This window comes from Bombus bifarius, unplaced genomic scaffold (genome assembly GCF_011952205.1).
Source record: "Bombus bifarius isolate JDL3187 unplaced genomic scaffold, Bbif_JDL3187 scf7180000007973, whole genome shotgun sequence".
In the NCBI taxonomy this organism is placed as follows: domain Eukaryota; kingdom Metazoa; phylum Arthropoda; class Insecta; order Hymenoptera; family Apidae; genus Bombus; species Bombus bifarius.
Genome location: NW_022884359.1, coordinates 1,045,855 through 1,067,842, shown reverse-complemented (window position 1 = coordinate 1,067,842; position 21,988 = coordinate 1,045,855). Strand labels below are relative to the sequence as shown.

The 21,988-nt window shown below is 36.8% G+C and overlaps 1 protein-coding gene and 1 long non-coding RNA gene across 17 annotated transcripts in view; one reads left to right on the top strand and one right to left on the bottom strand.

The window, feature by feature from the left end:
- The window catches only part of LOC117216733 (spectrin beta chain, non-erythrocytic 2), a 57,665-nt gene that overhangs the window by 12,318 nt on the left and 23,359 nt on the right, over window positions 1–21,988 (bottom strand). For all 5 annotated transcript variants that reach the window (XM_033463694.1, XM_033463691.1, XM_033463693.1 and 2 more), the window contains exons 4-7: window positions 3,501–3,726; window positions 3,125–3,402; window positions 1,414–3,034; window positions 33–1,332 (exon numbers count right to left, since the gene is read on the bottom strand). In XM_033463694.1, the coding sequence (XP_033319585.1) occupies window positions 33–1,332; window positions 1,414–3,034; window positions 3,125–3,402; window positions 3,501–3,726 (3,425 nt within the window). The remainder of the gene's footprint in view (window positions 1–32; window positions 1,333–1,413; window positions 3,035–3,124; window positions 3,403–3,500; window positions 3,727–21,988) is intronic.
- LOC117216736 lies at window positions 4,215–10,228 on the top strand. Of its 12 annotated transcripts, none has more exons than XR_004489418.1 (4): window positions 4,216–4,495; window positions 4,583–8,201; window positions 8,854–9,793; window positions 9,869–10,228. It is a non-coding gene; the product is annotated as an uncharacterized LOC117216736 (long non-coding RNA). The 12 variants fall into 12 exon arrangements; XR_004489416.1 differs by lacking the exons at window positions 8,854–9,793; window positions 9,869–10,228 and having other exon boundaries at window positions 4,583–7,206; window positions 7,283–7,361; window positions 7,465–8,729; XR_004489419.1 differs by lacking the exons at window positions 8,854–9,793; window positions 9,869–10,228 and having other exon boundaries at window positions 4,218–4,495; window positions 4,583–6,319; window positions 7,283–7,361; window positions 7,465–8,729.

Genomic DNA, 21,988 nt, shown 5'->3' with positions numbered 1-21,988 from the left:
ATTAAAGAAATACGAAATATTTAAATACTTACTCGTCTTCTCGGGTTCGTATGTCTTCTCCAAGTTCCATGTGATGTTTCCTAAGTTGCTCAGCTGTAGCAACATCCCTAACAGGTTCCTCAACCTTCATTGTCTCTTGCATATCGGCAGCCCAATTAATTAAATTCTTTGAGCTGTTCATGAAAATCTGTTGACCTACTGCATCTTCCAATCTGGATCTGCGTTCCTTAGCCTTTGTTTGAACTTGATTCCAAAGTTCTTTGATTTCATTTTGTCTGGCATTCACATTGTTCAATTCGTGTGGATAGGAGCTCTTCACGCTATTTGCTAATAAGTTCACTTTTCGTACTTTTTCCTCGACTGGTGCTAACTCCCTCTCCAAGTGTTGATGTCTTCTTTGCAGAGCCTGTACTGTCTTTAAGTCTGGTCCAAGTTCTGCAGTGTCCAACTGAGTAATTTTTTCTAACATCCAATCGTGAGCTTCGTCACAAGTTCTGTTGAATAATTCCACACTGGAAGCTCCTTCTAGGCTCTTTTCTTTCTGTGCCTTTAACCTGTTCAAATGGTCCCAAAGTTGATGGATATGCCTCTGCCTAGCCTTGACCTTATCCAACTGACTATGTCCTTGTCTAACGAACTCATCGACTGCAGCATCTATAGCTTCTACTCGTTTGCCTGATGCTGAAAGATCTGTTAGGAACTTTTCGTACTTTCTTCTGGCAGTTTCAACATTATCTCGTGTGTCATCAGCTCTCAACATCTTTTCTTTATCCTTGATCCATTTCTCAAAGTCATCACATTCGCGATAGAAACCATAAAGTCTTATAGCATCCTCTAACAAAGCATGTCGTTTCAATGCCAATTCTTGAAGTTCGCTATAGGTATCATTGATCTTCTTCAGTCGTTTCTCCACGCTATCTCCATCAGATGCCGTCTTCCTTTTAATTGGTTTCACCGTTGACTTTATGGACTTCACTCTTCTGACTGGAACTAATTGCTTAACCATTTTCGTTTTTTTCACTCTCTGTGTAACTCTAACCTTCTCTGGTCTTCTAACCTGAACTTGTATCACTTTAGGTTCCAGTTCACGAACATAATTCGCTGGTACGAATCCATCGGTGCCATCTGCTTTTCGTACGCTCCACCAGTCAGGATTTGTTTTATTTAATAAAAACATTACTTCACCCTTTATCATTTGCATACCTTGGCCACTGAATGGATACAAACTCTTTACTTGGGGTACCAATCTATCTTCAAAAACCGTTCTAGGTTCTAGTCTTTCTACAACTTCATCCACCCATTCATCTTGAGGAACTAGTCTAATTTCTTTACCTAAAAAAAGAAAGAAACATTTTTGAAATCTATTTCATGGAAGAAGTATTAAAGGAATTTTTACTAAAAACCAAAACTTACTCCATTCTTCTTGTTCTAGTTCTGCAACGGGTTCTGGGTCAGCGGATAATTCAAGAGTAGAAATTCCAGACTTGACAAGCTTCTCAGCCTGCATGTTTAGTGATTGTACATCACCTTTGTATGCATTCAGTTCTCCTTCCAAGTCCTTGTGTCTTTGTAGAAGCGCTTGAGCGCTAGGTTCGTCAACGCCATAGTCTTCGGAGGCCACAAGGGCCATCTTCTCATTCATCCAGGAATCCGCCTCATTTGCATCCGCGTAAAATTGAAAAGCTTCCGCTGCATCATCTAACTGTTTCTTCCTCAGAGCAGCTAACTCTTCTAAGACCTTCCAATGCTCTTGCAACGAATCAATGCGATTTTGAATTTCCAAAGCTGAAGGATGACTGTCAGCTATCAGTTTTCTACCAGCATCGCATAATTGTTCAGATTTAGGTCTTCGTACTTTCATTTCATCCTGAAGGGCTTTATGCTTCTGTTGCAACGAAATTACAGCACGCAAATCCTTGGCTGATATTCCAGCTTTGCAAATACGTTGCTTTTCAATCAACCAGGATTCCTCATCCTCATGATCTTGGAGGAAGTGGAAGAAATTCCTGGCGTCTTCCAAACGAGCCTTGCGTTCCTTACTGTATTCTACTAGATCATCATAAGCTCGGTTCAACATTTCTAACTTTTGTTGTAACAAAGGCACCTCTTTGCTCTGAGGTTGTGCCAAATGCTGAGCTGCTTGCCTACCAAGTCTTCTCTGAGTCTCTCCAAGAGCAGTTACTTGCAACTCTTGCAAGCTATGCTTCTGTAACAAATTTTCGACTCCTAAAAGATGTGGACCAACATCTGTACTTTGGAAGTTCAATTGCAATTCTTGTATGGAGGCCAAAGTTGTATCAATCTCTCGCATGAGACTCATGAGAGAACTCAGGGCAACTAGATTAGATTTGTGATGATCTAGGAGTGCTAGAAGCTCCTTCCATCTCTGGAGGACTTCCTGTTCCCTGACTTGCACTCTTTCTAACCCATGGTAATTTTCTCTCACTAGTTCCTCTGACATATTAGTCAAATCATGAAAGCGTTCTTCGCGAGCTAAAATATCTGCACTAATAGCTTCGTGTTTCTTCACTGTGGCGTCTACTTGAGCCAAATTGCTACCATATCGTGGATCGGTCAAAACTTGAATCATTTCTTTCAAGTAACCTTCTCTTAGAACGCTTTTCCTTTCAAATTTGTAATTTAATTGCTCTAGTCTTTCTTGTCTAAGGAGTTCAGTCCTGAGGGCAACTTCTCGGCGATGCTCAGCTCGCTCTAGTTCCACCCAATTTCTTTCAATATCGTGTATTAACTGACCTTCTTGAGGCGTAAAAGCAGGCTGGTTCAAGGATTTCAATTGGGTATTAATGTGAAAATACAGAACTTCTATTTCAGATCGTTCCTTGTACTTTGGTGGTTTCTCTACTGTTCTGTATTGCTTGAAAGCTAACAATTCTTTCTGAATGCCTTCCAAGGAATTAGGGAAGTTTCTGTTTTCTAATACTTCTATCTTCATCTTGATCCATTCCAACAAATCTGTTGTAAGCTTTTCATAGTGAATCTTCATTTTGTCAGCGTCCATCATTTGTCCCACAATCTAAGGAGAATAATATTGATTTTTAAGATTATTTAATAATTAAATCAATGAACTTTAAAAAGCAGATGTATAATATAAAAATTCACTTACATTCGCAATTCTTTTGCCGCTCTTGATCTCGTTTTTCATCCTGGCGAAGGTGTGATAGTAAGAAGCAACGTACGTGATGATGGATTTTTCATCAGGCCGAGCAGTGTCAACATCCTCCGCGTCCAACAATCGCGGAATTCCAAGTTCCGAGTTGGCCACATCGAAAGCATAATTAAGATTGTCGATATTTTTATTTTGCTGTAATTCAGACCAATTAACTAGGTCTGGTCTGTGAGCATGGATAAGTGCATTGAAACCAAGACCGCTTCTCCATGAACCTATAACCAACCATACATTTATGTATACATATGTACAAATTGTAAGTTAATTTCGTAATTAATACAAAATGCAAAATAATTGAAGCTGCTGCATTTACCAGTGAAATCTTGAATATTAACACCAGGATATCCATTAGTCTTCCTCTGACACCAGAGTAGTAGAGCATCTTTGGCCGATTTCTTTTCACTACTGTCATTTTCTTCGTCTACGTCAATCTCAATTTCTTGAATTTGGAATCTCAAGATAATAGTCCAGATTAAACCCAGTATCAACCTTGGATTTCCATCCACTATATCTTCTGCTCCTATACTCTCCAGACGAACCTATAAACCACAAGAAGTTAAGGTAGACTATGGGTTTTATGATAAATTTAAAGACACAAGAACATACAGAATGTATAATATGTAAAAATATCTAAAATATCCGAAGCATAATCGCGTTACAATATTTACTAAATGAGACAAATCTTCATTTTGATTTCATTCCTTCATTTGACAAAAAGCTCATACAATAAAAAAATCCCAACTATTTTGTATTAAAATCTCCAAAGATTAGGAGATTAAAGTGCCCAGAGGCTTTTCCAGAAATTAATTCATCAGCTTCCATTAAGTAGTCCATCAAAATTAAATCTAATACAAGAGTTAAATATGCATAATCTAATAATCATTCCCACAATCCTTTCTATAATTTTATTTAGGCTTCCCCTTTTCTAAACTTTATTAAAGCCTCCAATTCTCTGTTCAGGTGAATGCAAACGTATAATATACTCATAGAGAATTTATGAGGAGGGATCGGTAGACTGCTAGCACAATGATAATTCGCATTCCAATGTGCACGTGTGCATAAACTATGTGTACTCTTGCGCGCGCGTACACGAGTAAGTAAAAGAGCGGAATGCACGCTGGCTATTGGCATCGTGCGTATTGCGTAAACAGTGGGTCTTAATAGACGCCTGTGCACGAGCATCTTGCTATGATAAAACGGGCATGCATTCGCATTGCGTCATGTGAAAAGTAACAACTGCTGGACGGCCTTGGGTACAGCACATTGTGATAATGCACTTATTGAAAATAAAGGAGCTAGATATACAAGGTACTGGGTCATCCACTTCTGGTTGTCATAAACGTTCGAAAGTAGACATGAATAGACGTTAGATTGAATAATCACTGTCACTTTTAGCTTTGACAGTTGAAGAATATTTCTCCTGAAAGCTAACGAGGAAATCGAGTGACATATGCGCCACTTTCCTGGTAAGATAAATATGGAAGAATGTTTAATCTACGTGGCGTTATTTTTACAGATTGAAGTATCCGCAGGCTTATTAAAGTGCAGAGCACAACGATAATATCGACAAAAGTGTCATGGATACTAATAACCTAACCTAGACAAACTTGTCTAGCTATCTAACATCGAAAATCGATCTCGTTGTATCAGATTATAGATACAATTATATTTGACACCTATTATTTACTTAAAGGAGGCTATGGATTTGTAGGAAAGTACAAAGATCTATAGAATGCGCCTAATAAGCAACAGCATATGGAATATCCAAAGAATTGTACTCGTTATAATTAGACTCTGGATGTTTATGCAAAAAATGCATATAATATAAAGAAATATATGAAATATTAAAAACATAGCACTTGTTATAATATTGAGCATGTGAAACGAATTTCTACATAGGTTCCATTTTCCTACTTGTGCTGATAAAAATATAAATTTGCACAAGCATTCGCAGTCCAATTATAAACATATATAGGATCTTAGTCGCATTCATAACAATATGGGTTTGCGCAAACATCCGCGGTTTACTAATCGTTATTATAAAATAGGTAGGTAGCCATTATAAAATGGTATAATTTATTTTATAGTATAATTTCTAATTTATTTTATAGGTTTAATAATCACGTAGATAGTGCACCGTATACAACGTTCGTTTATTTGAATTGTAATCATACAAGTGCATAACAAATATATTGTGCTACCAGGTTGATCTTGTAGAATGAAGTTGTATCGGTGTTTCAACATCGACTTATGACTTCATTGATTCCTCCGATACGTTCGACGGAACGTTATGAACGACGATCCCGAAGAAACGCTCGTGGGCCAACAAACAGCTCGACTACGTTATTATACTTAATCGCGGTGTGCGCCCGAAGCGCGACGTTCTCGCGATTGCTGGAATGCCGTCCGATCACTTGTACCGGGTCTATCAAGGCCGTTGGGAAATGAAAATCGTTTCTTTCTGGTCGACTTATGGAATCCAAAACATGTGGGACATTAAGAATTTACGTGGACAGGAGAAAAGGCATCGATGGTAGGTAAAGACGGGTCGGTATAAAAATAGAGTGCATCCTGAAGATGCAACCTGGTTCCACTACGATATAACAGTTAGCGATAAAATCAAATTGCACAAACGTGCACTAAATCGTACTTGTCGGTGAATTGGGTCGTTCACTTATAGATCGGTCGGTAATTTACCTACGTTCCATAACTGCATAAGCAGTTATTAAATATTTGATTAAATATTGGAAAATTCGCTACTATGCTATTGAATTCCGGATTGTAGAGAACGAGTACAACATGTTATAATCGTTTGAAAACTTTTTTCAATAAAATGCGATAAAGTCGCATCTTCGTACCTTGAGAGTTTCGGACAAAAATAATCATATTCTACTGTTTTCGCAAATATATAGAGGGTGATCCGTAATTCGTGGGCAGAGAGATTCTATGACTTAAAATAAGAGGAAAATCAAGAATAACACAATTACGCTGGTTTTGTTTCTGAGAAAATCGATGACTTCATTTGTACCATGAATACAATACCTGAAGCAGAGTGACTATCCTGTATATGGTTGAAAAATAGTTGGGACAATGGTGTGAAAAATACCGTAAGTGGGAGGAACTAGGACAAAGGTACAGACTTTGAGTGATTAAATTTATGGTTTTGATAATTCGTCGTAGTGAATTACCGTTTATATAAATATAGAAATGAATGTCGCTGTTGATGGCATGCTGATGATATCATTGCAGATTGTCTCAACAAGCTGGCAATACTTTTTAGTACTTTATACTGTTTACAGTATACTATTCCAACAATACTCTTTGGTATTTTTCTTATTAATACTTACTATGATTATTTCCATATTTCCCATTGCATTTCATTTCAAAGGAAGTTACCAAATGAGAATTTCGATATAAAGGATAAAATATCACGACTGTCTTTGCTAATGCGAAGGTCTTTAAAGGAGAGATTAAGTAAAAGAGCTAAATGGTACCAGAAGACGATTTACCTTCATGACCACTCTCATTTACATACGGAAGTAATCTATTTCTCTAAGCGCGAGCACCGAACCATTACGTTCCATTTAATTAACAATGTGGCAGACAAGCTTCCACCTCGAAGCGCCTCGTAGATCGATGTTAACCACACGTTAGAATCAATCATCGCGCGTTCACCGGTGAAACGATTAGCTTACGATGAGTAAACAAATGTTTGAACGATGCGCATTACACGGCAGAGCAAATACGCTGCTTCCTGTCGCGTAATTTGTAGTCGTGACGCTCGCTTCGTATATGTAACGATCGACGCGATCACTCGATAATAACAGATTCAAGAATATTTGCATAATACCTACCAGTATACACAGTATACGTTAACCACTTCGTTGTACCTTCTATCAATTTTGCCATCTAATATATTATGAGAACGTCGTCGCTGCAAACTGGTGCGAATGTTCTACAGGATAGATCAGTTTGATAGAAGAGTAACTATTGTAGATGATGTACCATTATCAGTCATGGTAACGATCTCGTCACGTGAAGCGCACAACGTAACAACAACACAACAATTTTGTAATCTTGTTTATTTTCTTTTAGATCTACGATCAAAACTTGCATGATACTTATTTACCACAGATTTGTGGCAAACTGAAGAAGAGGAAGGCTAAATCTAAAGGTTTGAGTTCTCAAGAAATCAAGATAGCTGCGATTCACTCTTTTAAAAGTAACTAACTTAGAAGTTATTAATAATTCATTTTCAAATAACGCTCTGCTTTCAGGCTTTTTACATTTTTCTACGTTAAACATGGCCAACTCCAGCCACCGTTTCACGTCACGACGTTAGGATACAGTTACCCTTGCTCGCGATACAGATCATTTCACTTAACGCATTTCAACCACTCCTCGAGCGTGCCGCAGCTAGCGATGGGATCTGAAACACTTCAAATCGTATCGCGTCTGTATATTCAAATCACTTCAAACATGATTCGAGGCTTGAAACTCTTGATCGTGTAGAAGGTCTTGAATCTTTAAAATCTTGGCAGTCTTAGAAGTCTTGATCATCATGGAAACCTGAATCGTCTAGGAAGTGTTGAAAATTGTGATCATTTTAAAAGCCTCGATCATCTTGTGAAATAAATGTATGTATGATAATTTGATCTTTCCAGGCGTTTTATAAACACTTGTTGCAGCCTGCAAAACTGAATCTAACAGTTCCAAAACGATCAAGACTTTCGAGACTTTAAAGACTCAAACTTATCAAGATTTACAAAAGAACTTTAAACTTCGAATCATGTTCGAAGCGATCCGAATTTGTCGCCTCATACACAATACAAATTCGAAGCGATTCGAAGTGTTTCCAAGTCCCATCACTAGCCGCAATTCGTGCCTAATAACTAAGCGAACACGACAACAAATTGAAGGAGCCAACATCCAAACGCACAGCATGATTTTTCGACGACTATTATCTTCGTGCCTGTATTTCGCTACAATTTCATCGACACGTCCGTTAACCCAGGTACACACATTGACTGTCGAATTTCCAACCAGCCAAATTGCATACGATCACGTTATAAGCGTCCAGAGTATCAGCGTATGGTGTATGAATAATGAATGAGCCTCGGACTGCATAGTAAGACTGAGAATACGGTCTTATACGGTACTGTTACATCCAGCGAAAAGGTGGGGTTGCACAGTTAAAACTCGTGCAACGAGACAGCCGGCCAATAAGCAGGCATAAAGACGACGGCGTTAAATAACCGGTACTCGTCCTATCGGCCGATTGCTTTTTGTTGTACGCCATGGCACGTCAGCTCGAGGCTCGAGCACCACTCTGTCGACCAGTGAAACGGCTAATGTTCTTGTTTTTTTTTTTCTTGCCTTCTTTCTGTTTTCATTCTTCTTCTCCTTCGCGTTCTTCTTCTTCTCCTTGTTCCTTTTTGCCTGATTCTTTTATTCTTTGCCGAGTTCGATCGAATCGAGAAAGATCGAAAGGACGCGTTCGATGAAAACAATTTTTTAACAAAGGACTCGATCGTGTTGCGTTCGTCTTATGCAGCATAAACGTGAAATATATTTAGGGAATCGTAAGAAAAGTATGTTTTGTAATAAGATGAAATTGTGATGTCTAATTTAGACATACTGTATATTGTACAATATCTATGTTTTAGGTCAGCTTTCTGTATAAGAAGAAAATAGAGTTACCAGTCATTAAGGAGAATGTACCACATACCTGCCTCACCAAGTAGCTACATATTCTGAGATAACACAAGCAATTTGTATCACACTGAAGCTAAGAATTTTTGGTGCCATCTTGTAACCAAATGACGAAGAACATACACATTACCAACTTCAATAGTCTATAGAATTATTTAATTTAATCCGAACAGATGCATTTATTAATCTATACACAGCATAAAATAGAGTTCCCGGTAAGTGCCTGTATGTTCAGGGCTAATTTCGAGCACGATTTGAAAAATTTCGATGCGGTGTTCTCGAGGAGGATTTAGATGTATGAAACGTTAACCTACGACAAAAGGGAGCACGCATAGAACATTAAGAATATGAACCAGAGACAGTACACGAATATTCGCAACAAAACAGCGATCTTCTTCAATGCGAGCATGTTTAGAATCATGTTTAGAATCGCTGCCACAATATAGCGAGACGATATGATCCCCCCTTTTTAGCAATGTCTTTCTCTTCTTGGTGCGCGGCATGTCAGAAGCTTCACGACTTCGTTGTGTGACAACGGGTGTTGTTTCACGGACTGCGGAACACTTACCGAGCCAATAAAGATTCACGAGATTGTCAGCCATATTATTAAAAAAGATTATATACGCATAATACATATTATAGTATATCATAATTAGAAATATTCAACTTGCAAATAGGAGAACATTTATTACAATTCGTGTGAAACTCGATTCTATTCGCACTGAAATTTTTTCATCGGCGTATACAGCTAACACAACGTCATTTAAAAGGACATAAACGCCTCCACGGAGTGCGTTTAACCCAAGTCAATAAATTCATGCTCAAGATCGATATCGTGTGCATTTAACATCTCCCATAAACTATCTTACACGGTGAACTAGTTCCGTTGGCCAGGTAACGAGCATTGATCGATTAATTTCATCAGCATTGCTTCGCAGCAACTTTACGCATCATTTTCTTGTTAGACAGGTTGCCTCGGATATACGTAAAGTCGACGTCCTTAAATGCATCATGCGTCTCGTAATACTCATCCGATTATCCGTTCATTCATTTCGCTTAATTGCCCACACCGTTATCAGGCGGGCTTTAAGCTGAACGTCTGAGGAACGCTGTATCCTCGGTTGTTTTATAAAAAGACAAGTTTATTCATATACGGATCACGTTATGATAATGTGCGATTAAATTCATATATAGGTAACTATGCTTGCAGAGGCAAGTGAGACTAGTTATGGAATGTATGAGAGAGGATGTTGAATCACAGGCTGAAGCTATAATTACGTACAAGGATTATGGAGAAAATAGTAAAAAGAATAAATTATAGTAAATACACCATACTAGATCTTTGGAATTAATAAACTGTGTTATCTACACTTCATTTTCCTGAAAACATACAGTGTAATACGCGTATGTATATTCCATTGATCTCATATTTTTTTAATTTCGTTAACCGTAGTACATTAACATCAATTACTAAAAAGAAGTTTCCATGTAGAAATTAATGAACAACGTTATTTTCCTCTCAATTTCCTGAAACGATACAAAGCAAAGAAACGAAATTAATCACACCAGTGTGATAAACATACTACAGTAAACAACAGGGTTCAGGCAGACTGTGCGAAGCCAATGGAATGGTACTAGGCATTCTTAATGCATTTAACGTGGAATGCAACTCCTACGTTCCCTGCATCGACCGACACCGTGCTACAACCCGCCTGTGAACTCGCTCGTTTCGTCCGACGTTTACTGGCTAAAATGTGACCGCTACAATATAGCGTGCAAAAACATGCACCGTAACCAGCGATACGATCGTTATTCAATAATTTACAGCTGGGTGGTCTACGTATAAGTCGCGCAAGTCAAGATGAAAATCGATTACCGCTTTTGTAAGAAGCTCATGTCCGATGAAAAGGGTAGTAGGTAGATTGGGGCAGCAAGAATCACTGACTGCTTACGAAGAAACAAATTGGAATCTCATTGTGTATGCTTGTTCGCGTGTTGACTTTGACGGAAGTGATCGCAACATGCTTTGAAAGCGTTGCATTATAATCTGACTTTAATCAAGATGATCAGAAATCTATTGTGACTACTAGATCACAATGTAAGATTATGGGCCTGATTACGATGGCTTGCTAATGGCACTCTTGAAAAGCGTGCTTTTGGATAGATTAATCATTCGTGTCACAATAAAATGCAACGAAACCTTGGAGCAACTTGTTATCGAAGATATTGAACAGCGATGATAATTTGAGGCCTCGACTCCACCGAAGCAAACGACAAGCAACCTTCTTCTGTTCTCTTCTTTTGTTGCTGCGTATTCCAAAGCATTTCCAACATGCAGCAACTTACAGATACATTTTGCCCACATCGAAGTAATTGTGATTTTTTCAAGAAACATGGAACAACAACAAAAAGATTCACAATGTTGTTTTAGCGAAGACGTGGTTTAACGATATCGATCTATGATTCTAAATCTACAGTATGACAAAAGACGTATGTAAATAATTACATCCATTCTAAAAACACTATAACTAGTTGAATTCCAAATTCTCGTGCGACATTAAAAAGTTGCAAAGAAGATTTAAAGGTGATGTAAAATATTAAAGGAGGATACACGTATCAGGACTTACTATTCTCAAAAGCACTCGAAAGTTACGAAGAAGACCTAAGAAGTATGTAAAATGATGCTAGGATATCTAGAGTACAAGTAGAAAAAGACATAAAGAAGAAGATAGGAAAAATGGTCCAGGAAGCCTAATGGCGACAACCGGAGCTCGAATTACGCGGAACGTCCAGTGGTACAGGTTTAACGGTAAAAGCGGATAAGCGACTCATCCGTGGTGCTTGTACGATTCCTTAAACGATGACGAAACATCGAGAATCATTCGTGTTGCACCGCGTGCGCTGCACGGTCACGATCAGGAATGTCCTTTCGCGAGCTGACGTTCGCGTGCCTTCGATCCACATTCCGCAGCCCTGCCAAGAATGCGCATCGCCAGTTGTAAACGATGCCGTAGAAAAACCGCTACATGGCCCGACTTAAACAAGGGGGGAAAGAGAGAGGATAGGGAAAAGTCTAGTGGATGAAAATTACTAGCGAATTTGAAACATGTTTGCCCCTTTGATCTCTACACTCTCTACACTAGCGTTGCCCGATCATGATTATTTTCACTTGAATGACGCTAATTCAGCAAGTTTATTTGATTTCTCTTGGAATGTGAAGTTAGGATTCATGATTATAGAGAGATAGTAGAGAGAGAGAGTTCTTATGCATGTAATTTTGAGAATAATTCATCTATCTCTGTGGGAAAGGATTTCAGACGAAATATTATTTAGTATTCTTATATTTTTTCTACGTAGTAGCAATTACCTCGAAGAAGTTAGAATTATAATTTGGCGAATTGAAGAAGTAAGAAGAGAAGATTGAGGTACTTCGTTAAAAAAGATTTACAGAGATTCACCTAGAAATCGTTGTCGTTCGTGAAGATACGAGATCCCGTGTAAATAAAGATATTCGTATTATGCTTGATAAAATACGTTCCAAGAAACGTGCGTTTCTTCCTTATCAATTTTAACGACACATACCGCTATAATACTTGAATATGTAGTAAGACCCATGTCACTTTTATATCACAGCATCGAAGCGTCAGTAAATGGATTTTATTACACGAGGCAGCGCGTGAATACGAAAAATTCGCAATTCCTCCGAGTCGTCAACCCATTAAACGTGAAACTTATCTCCCGAGGAACATAATTAACTCACTTCTTTTCCCCCTTTCTTTGCGGTAAAGATGCAATTTTTGCCATAAAAATATTATATAGATATATATCGTCTGCTTATTTTCATGCAAATGGCTTCATTTTCTAAAGATTTAATTTATCGCTTGATCTTTCTTAAGTAATTGGTATGGCAAAATTAATTATCAATCTTTGGTAACTTAACTGACTGAGTGATAGAGATATGAATTATAAAGTACACAAGTAATTATTGAGTTAATTTCCACAATTTCTTCCTTTCGCGTCGCTTATACAATTAACTCAACAATTATCTACAGTGATCTTTTTGTCCTTCACTTTTTGCACATTCCAATTAACATAAAAAAATAACAAACCACAGGTGCAAACCACGAATGTTATGCGATGTTTTAACCAGAAGTACCTTGTACGGTTATAGAGCACAAGGTTGATCGAGAAGCCTTCAACAATACCCAGAGAATACATCACTACGAAACAAATAAATCAGCTTTCGTAATGATGAACCGACCGAGGAACGCTGTTCCAGTCTCTGACCAGCAATTCCGCAATATTTCGTTCCTGGCCAATGGCAATGCAACCAACTGCAGACGATGCTATCATGGCAAACCTAAGACGATGAAGTTCTTTCTTCCTGAAGAATTCAATACTCTGTTCACGTTAACCACAAGTTTGCAGATTATCATTAAATCACAAACTATACAATATTAAATCTTTTTCTAATCTATGTTCTATTCCTTCGATAAATATCACGCACATAAAATAAAATTGTAACAAAAAGGAAAGATAGTAACTGAAAAAAAATGTACAACGCTCTTTAGAATAGTTTAAGATCGTTTAGCGTTATGCACCTTGCAATAAGCTGAAATTTATCAAGTTACAGAACAGTTCAAAAAATTCAAATTGCCGGAGTGTTTTAGAGGTTATGTGCAAGAAACGTAATTCCATTTGCAACGGGATATGAAACAGTATCGAACAACGCGTTGAACAGCTGGCCAACGAGAACCAACCGCGAAGATCAGCAAAGAGGTGGATATCTGTTAGAAGGAGGTTGGGGCCGCGTCCTTTCGGTTTTACGACCGTTTCGCGATGTTGATGGCCCACTGGTCGTTTCTACGAGGCAACTATTCCGACAGAATCGTAAATACAGGGAAACTGCCATAGCGAGGGCGAAATGGGAGTGTACAGTTCGTACAGGTCGTTCTAGAACAGTGACAGTTTATATAAATATTTTGTGATCTCATATATTATGTATTATCGGTTCTTTGTATCGTTTAATTGAAACACCCTGTACAATTGTTTATATAGATACGTACTCTCTAATCAATTTCCAAGATAATCTGTATATCCCGATCATTTATATCAATGTCTCTTTAATTTTGACCATTCCATTTAAATTTATAGTATACTATATGAAGCACTCTATAGAAATTAAAATTGAATTATCTCCTATATAGACAACCAAAATGCAGAGGTTATCTAACAAGAGTATAAATAAGAATCTGTAGTTTTGATATTTAAAATTTTTATATAAATTCAAACGTGAAAGTATCCAAAGAATGAAAAACGGTTATCTAATGATTGCCCATACTATGACCACACATTCAGTTTCAGGCTTTTCTATAAATTTCTATAGCTAAATAAGTTAATCTGTGAAACACCAAAACAGTTTGTAAATCACTTCACACATGACATTCGAAAGACTGTATAACTCTAACCAAATTTAATCTAAACTTAATTCCAACAGCAGCCAAACCAGTCTAACTATTTACGTGTTATGTATATACATGACATCACGTATGATACTCGGAATGTCCTATATAACTGGAAGCATCTCAAGAAACTATCATTTCAAAGCATTTATACAAAATCTGAGCACTTCAATTAATTCTATATATCTACATTTCTGTATCACCTTGTATATAAGTTTTCATTCGAACACGCGTGGCCAAAATTTTGAAGCGTCCTGTACTGCTTTCTCTGACGGGTGCTAAAAAGAGAAACTTGGGAAATGCATACGAGGTCACCGGCATAAAATCATGGTTAACTTAAAAACCGAATATTTATGAACCTCGTCGGCCATTAATATCGATTGTTTATAGGGCAATACGTACACACGGAAGAACCGTAAGCCATCCACAATTTATCGAACCGTTGATCAACCTAACCTCTATCTTAATTTTTAACGACCATTTAAACACATTTTATTATACATCTTACATTTGCAAGTCAATTTCCATTGTTAAAGGAAATAAATCGTGCAATATTTGAGAAGTGTAGTGTGCACCGGATATAGGACAGAATACCGGAAGAGGACGAGTTCCGATGATAATTGTTCCACCACAAAATCGATCGTGACTCACGACGACATTAAGTCAGGCATCCTACGTAAATCCTGCGTTTCATTATACAATTGTCGGTGACATCACTAATTTATCTTTAAAAAGCACGAATCTTTCTTTCAAGACCATGCTGTAAATCAGCATTTGACGTAATCGTAAATCATCATTATATATAAAAGACAAGATATTCACACTAATAGTATCATGTCATTCCATAAGTAATGTACTTTACATTTTGAATTTCTATGAAAAAACATTAACTGGCGAAGTAATTTAAAAATTCACAATTATTATAGAAATATGACAAATGATTTTTCCCTGGTAACCATGTTGTCCTCGTGTACCACAAACGATTCTGGTTGTCTCGACGGCTATTTCTCTACGGTGAAAATATTGAAGCACACAACGGCGAACTTGTGCCTTGTCAGCGTTCATTATTAAGTTTGCGAAATATGAATTTATTTATCGAACCGTAAACTGTTGTATTTCTCTTTATATATAGAATTACTAATCTCACTAACGAAAAAGAAATTTGGACAAATTTCCAAGATCACCACTCAATTTTTAGCGTTATCTGAACCTGACAACGAGAACTTTAGAGAATAGGCGAATGTGTAACGAAGTAACAAATAAAAATCCTCAAAAAGATAAGAGCCGATTATCCTTTGTAACATAATGCCACAGCAGATTGTGATTCTTACAAAATGCAATTCAAGTTGATGAACAACTCTTTTCAATGCCGCAAAATCCGATATTCTGTTTATTAACTGTATTTTAACACATTCAGAAGTAATCGCAAAAATTCTCTTGATCTTCGCACTATGTGCCTGTTCCAATTACTGCCGCAGCATTAAATCAGCTAATAACTGATAACACCAGATCGTTCCAATTAATTGTTTACCGAATTCCTACGTCTATCGTGGTCTCAAAACAAAGTTTATCACACGGTTATTCCATATCTTTACGCTGTTAAATATACAAGGTGTTCAAAAAAAAAAAACATTCAACATTTGTACAGTACATAAGACACGCCATACTGAGCCAAAAAGATTGTTAGTAAACACAGGTCAAAAGCTCGACCGTTTTCGAGATATATACATTTTTTTATGTTTGCATCATGATTGACTTACTGGCTTCTACGTGCCGCATACGACGTTTACCTCAGTGTTTATGAACCACGTTCTCAATATCCTTCATTGGACCTCTTATTATGGACGTAACTATTTGAAAAGCAAAGTGCATTCTTCGCTGATAAGTGACCAAAGAATTACGTAACCGAATCTGGCATGCTTGTTGAATAATTCGTCAGAGATCTGGAATTTTCAAGAGAAATCGCGACTTTGTAAGATAAAGATGCGAAGCGTGCATGGAAATGGAAGGAGGACGTGTGGAACAGCTTCTGTAAATATCGAGAACTCAATAAGTAGCGAAACAATCATGATACTAATATATAAAAATATTTATATGTCAGAAATGGTTGAGCTTCTGACCTATATGTACTAAGGTTTCTTTACTCAGTACCTATGTATCCTATGTACTACATAAATAATGGATGGTCTCTTTTTAACACTTTGTATAATCTGCGACAAGTCACTCTGATTCCTTGCTCCTTTCACGATAATTGCTAAGAAATGCAAGTCACACGTTCCCCTGGCTGCACTTTCACCGAAACTTTTTACTCGGTCCTTTCAATGAGTCCGCTTTTAATCACGCGTACATGGAAAAATATAAATAAATTCCTCCACTCATCGGTTTCTTGTTGGTTAAATGATGTAACACGTGTGAATCTTGGTAGTTCTTTTGCAAGATGGCGCAACTAATGCGAAATTATGAATAGGCTATGTTACAATATGAAGTAAGGTTAGGAACTTAATTGTACAGGGTGATTCAGTTAAGATTTCTGCCGTACATTCGTATGTTTCTAGACTTGTGATTTTGATTCGATGAATCAATTAGATGTTTATGTACTCACGCATTTATAGAAAAGATATGTGGAAAAATCTATAAAATATCCATGTTTTATATGTTTGGTTGTTTTTAGATTCGAAAGTCTCGGGCGCCAGGAAAACAATAATTTATTTAAATAGCTTACGATTACGATATGAATTTATTTTTATTTAACCAGTCCAGTTGCTGTATAATCTTTAAGCTGATTTAAATTGGTACGATTTCACCGATCCTAATCATTCATATTGAAAGAAAATAATTTAATTTTCTGAAAAGATATTTTTACCTCCTGACAAGATGGACATTCCTCATTAAAAAAAAAAAAACTAAAACAAAAATAATCATTTCGAATCTCACGAGTTCCCAGTTTCAAGAGTTCCGAAACACAAAGCTTGGGTTTGAGTTTCGCGAATATTCCAAAATCTAAAAATCACATCTCGATCTATCTGTGGTTAAAACGCTATTCCTGATCGACATCATTGAATTACACTTTCTGTGAGTGAAACATCAGGGAAGAAGTGTCATTGAGTGTCCACAGACAGCCAGAAGCGTCGGCTGAATGTGTGGACAGGCTCGTAAGAGCGGTTCTTCGTGGCGGAACAGCGTCTAACGCGAAATGATCAGCACACGAGCAACGTATGTGCCGTCTGGTTTCATTTCACATCTGCGGGACTCACGGTCTAGCAAGTTTCGCCTCGGTCGCTGACCCTTACTTCTCTCTTTCTCTCCGTGTCTCCCTGTTTCGCTCCTTTGATCCTGCCTCCAGTTCTGTCCTCCTTCCAGAGATCTCCTCCTCTCTCTGTCTTTAATTGTACCCTTCGATTTCGATCCCTTTCGTTTATCCGTCGCGAGATCCTTCTATTCGGATCTCGAATCAATCCTTAACTCTCTAATTTAAAGGGTCTGTTGCAATCAAGATACAGACTCACCTTCGAGTAATTTGAGTAAGCCAACAAAAACCAACTGAACATCGATCAAAATGAAATCACTTTTCGTACGTGTTATTGATTCGTAATTAACTAATGCTCGTAGTAAACTCCTAATTGGAGAAGATACGAGACGAAGCGCAAACAAAAATTACACCAACGCTCCATTTATCCGAACTTGAGGAGCTCGTCGATTCTCCTCGCTACCAATTATTTTTCGTTTACATAATAGGAGCTCGCATTTATTAGATAAGAGAATTCAACCAACAAAAGTTCTGTTAATCGCTCATTAATTAAAGTTACCAACAAATGAAGTTCCTACTGTATTCCTAACTGAATACTAAACTGTAGATAAAGACTAATTAAAAGAGAAACGTCTAGAATTGGCTTACGTTTTTCAACAATATAATTAGGCCTCATACGTGTATCAACGACGAGCATGCAAGCGTAATATCTCTAAAATACCAATGCTTGAATATTCCAAAATACATTCTAGTGCTTCAAAAACTTAATACTCCAAGACGAAAAGGCTTTGGTACTCTAACATTACAATATTCTAATACTCGAATGCCTTAATAATTCAAAATTCAAGTCAGAACCTCAAGTATTTCAGCTAGAACCAAACATACGATAATCATTTATTATTCACGTTATAGTACCACGTCAGAATAATTTACTTATAATTCTCAATGATAATTGATGATAGACTACTTGCAAATAAATAAAAAAGAAGAACCTCAAGTATCCCAAAAACCAAAAGAATCCAACACTCTGATATCTCGATATTCCAATAATCCACTAAATCAATATTCCAGCATTGTAAACTCAGCCTAAGTAATCTATCTGTAACGCGTTGCACAATAGATTTTACAACCATTTTAAAAGAAAAATTATTAGCACTAAAAATCCTAAAATTCCTCCTTTTTCTCAGACCGTACCTACGTTACTCCTCCCTTATCCTTGAGATTAGACATTGAGAAATATTACCCTTGTACGTATGGTTATTTCAAGCTGCAAGGGGACTATGGTTTCTCCGAATGGCCCGAGGCTACCTCCCTAATTACTGTCGGCTCCGATTCTTTCGGTCATGGGAACAGCCCCTAGAGCGAGAGCCATCCACGTTTTAGACGCAGTTATCTTGTCAGAGCCTTGGATACATAGTTACAGAATGCTCCACGAACACTATCCTGCAATCCTGCAGCATAATGTTCTCTACATCCTCCTTATCATCATTTGCATTCTTTCGAAGTTCCAAATTCCGTGTCTTTGTTTCTCTTTCTACGATACAATGAAAATGTGTTTTCACAGTATGACTCTTCTACATTGTTCAGCTTCTATATTTCCTCTGAGTTTTCCTCAACTATTCGGTACAAACTACATATCGTTGAAAGGCTCTTGAATTTTCATTTCATTTTTGTATCTTTAAAAAATTGTTCGAGTTTAAGAGAAGCATATAAAAATCATCACTCAAAAAAAAAAAAAAAAAAAAAGAAAAGAATGACGCTCCTCTGGCTTATTGAGCAAGATGTTAGAATCCAAGAATTCGAAAACTATAGTAGTCAAAACAAATTCATCATAGTTAAAAATAATAATCACGACGTGTTCATGAATTAGCAATAAATAACGCTTGTACTTTGTATTCCAACGGAGAATCTTACAGATTTACGTAGGTGATATGCTGTTGCAGGAATTATATATTTGTGGAAATATTTATTATTAGATAAAGAGTTACAAACAATTTTCATATATATTTCTATTCGCTTATCTTATCACAATACTATTACTGGAGCTACGATAATACAGAGTTTTTAAGGAACAAAGCAACAGTATGGAAAATAAGAGAATTTAACCATAAGGTAGATGTATTCTATGCAGCAATATACAGCATGTAAACCGAAAGCTCCAACGTTGATTACGAACAGGTACATAAATTTAATGCTCGCCTAAGATCACGTCCGCATATTTTACACTTTTTATACGCGATTAGCAAGATGCTTTACGTAACGAGGTTGCCGCGAATCGCGTAACATGAGCGGTAATAAACACGCGCGAAACATGTCCTTTCTACGAATAACTTTCCATCCGCGAATTACCCGCTTGATAGATTCGTCATTTGATAATAAGAACAAAAGAGATTATCAACATTTCTGGATTAACGATTCAGATTAAATTTTTCTTTTATGATATTTCTTCTTTCGGAGGATTAAGAATTTTTCCTAATTAATACAATTTTTCATATTTTTTAAATTCCTTCTGATTCTGGACAATTATTTTTTAAATATCACAAAAATGTCATTTCTTTGTAAGAAGATGCGTTCCCTAGCAGAAATATTCTTCTTTGCTGAATCCAACTTCTCCTTTGATGTATAATAATCTTATCCAGCTAAACCGCTTACCATAATTCTATTTAACTAAGCTAATTACAAATTTATTAATCTATACCTAATTATTATTTATTAATAAACCCAAACACTAAAACTGAAAATTTGTAATCACTAGTTTAAATTAATTTTAATTTAAAAATGTCCCTAACATTTCTCCAAGGAACTAAAAAACCACTAGTGTTTCCTGTTTCTCCTTCTAGATTTAATATACAATATTTTCATCTCGTAAAAAATAGCTATAATGTGTCAACTTATCAATCAGACGCCCCAAAGTGTACTCGATAAACGATCACGATTGGTTCAACAATGACATATTCGAGTAACAAGTCGCGAATGATAATTTGAAACGATATGTGCAGGGGAATGACAAATGTCGAAATCTGGGGACAACCACACCCAATCGAATTTGGTACGCAAATCAATCACCATAGTCTGTATATATAGTCGCTTGGTTCACCGAGTGATGACGGGCGATATCTCCCACCAGGATCATTGGAAAGGACACGGCTATTTCTGGAAGGTGATCCTCGGCTAATGCAAACACATTCCATAAACGTCCCAACGATTTTTCATCCGGTTTAGAAAGCGAGGGAAAATCGGCTAACGCGACGAATTTCAAACCTGCAAATCGCGAAAGTATTTGACGAAAGTTCCGCATTTGGCAAAACTGACACGTGCAATGTATGCGGAAATGCGGATTTTCTTTTCTTCCAATCGATTCTCTGCTTTTATAAGAAACCATTTCTGATTGAATTTCATTTGAATCTAAATGTAATATTGCCAGCAAATTAGATTACGTTTCCATTAATGACTAGAAAAATTATGAGTATTAAAAAATAATAACTGTTACCTCTTATAGATGACGATAGAGAATGACAATCTTTCTTAAATTTTCTTCTTACATTTGGACTATAGGGATCCCTAGAATCCTAGGGAGAATCTAGATTCCCTAGATATAATATTACCTTAATCCTAAAGTATGTGAGAAAACAATTAATTTAAAGAACGCTTAAAATATTATATGATTCTTTATGAATCGTTTAAGCATCTAAAATGTTATACTTAATGTTGTTTTTATGAAATTTTTCATAAAGATAAAGTGATAACAGATTTCTATTAACTAAAAAGTTCTGTTTAAAAAGTACAAAATATATTGCATAAAAATTTTAACATGGTAATTAATTATTATTCTTATCATCGAAATTGCATAATAATGTTAGTCATGTATAATGTATAGTGTTTGGGTGTACTTCTCATAGTCGATAGACCATACGCCATAGAAGTTTGAAAAGACATCCTACGTGAACGCGGAACTTGCGACGAAGCCCTACAAGTGCAAAGTCCTCGCGAATGGCCTCTATGCTTCGTAGCTTATGACATAATAGTTTTATGTATGCTGCATATGGCGCGACGTAATGTAGTTACGGGATCGTGGGCGCAAGATGCGTCTGAAAGACGTTGCTTCTAAGTATTGTGACTTTTATAATTTATTCTTGTCGTATGACTTGGTAAACCAAAGGAAACCGTTGCAAACTGTTTTGTCTCTCCAGAATTATACATAGAATATTCTACACTTTCGTGATCTCCGTGCTTCTTTTAAAGATTCAAAGCCCTAGGTTGTAAATTTCCCTAGATCTTACACTGCTCAAGAAAATCTTATTTATTAAGGAAACCTAAAATCATATCATACTTCGCAGTTTTCTAGTTCTTAATCTTCGATCTTCAAAGATCTTGGATTTT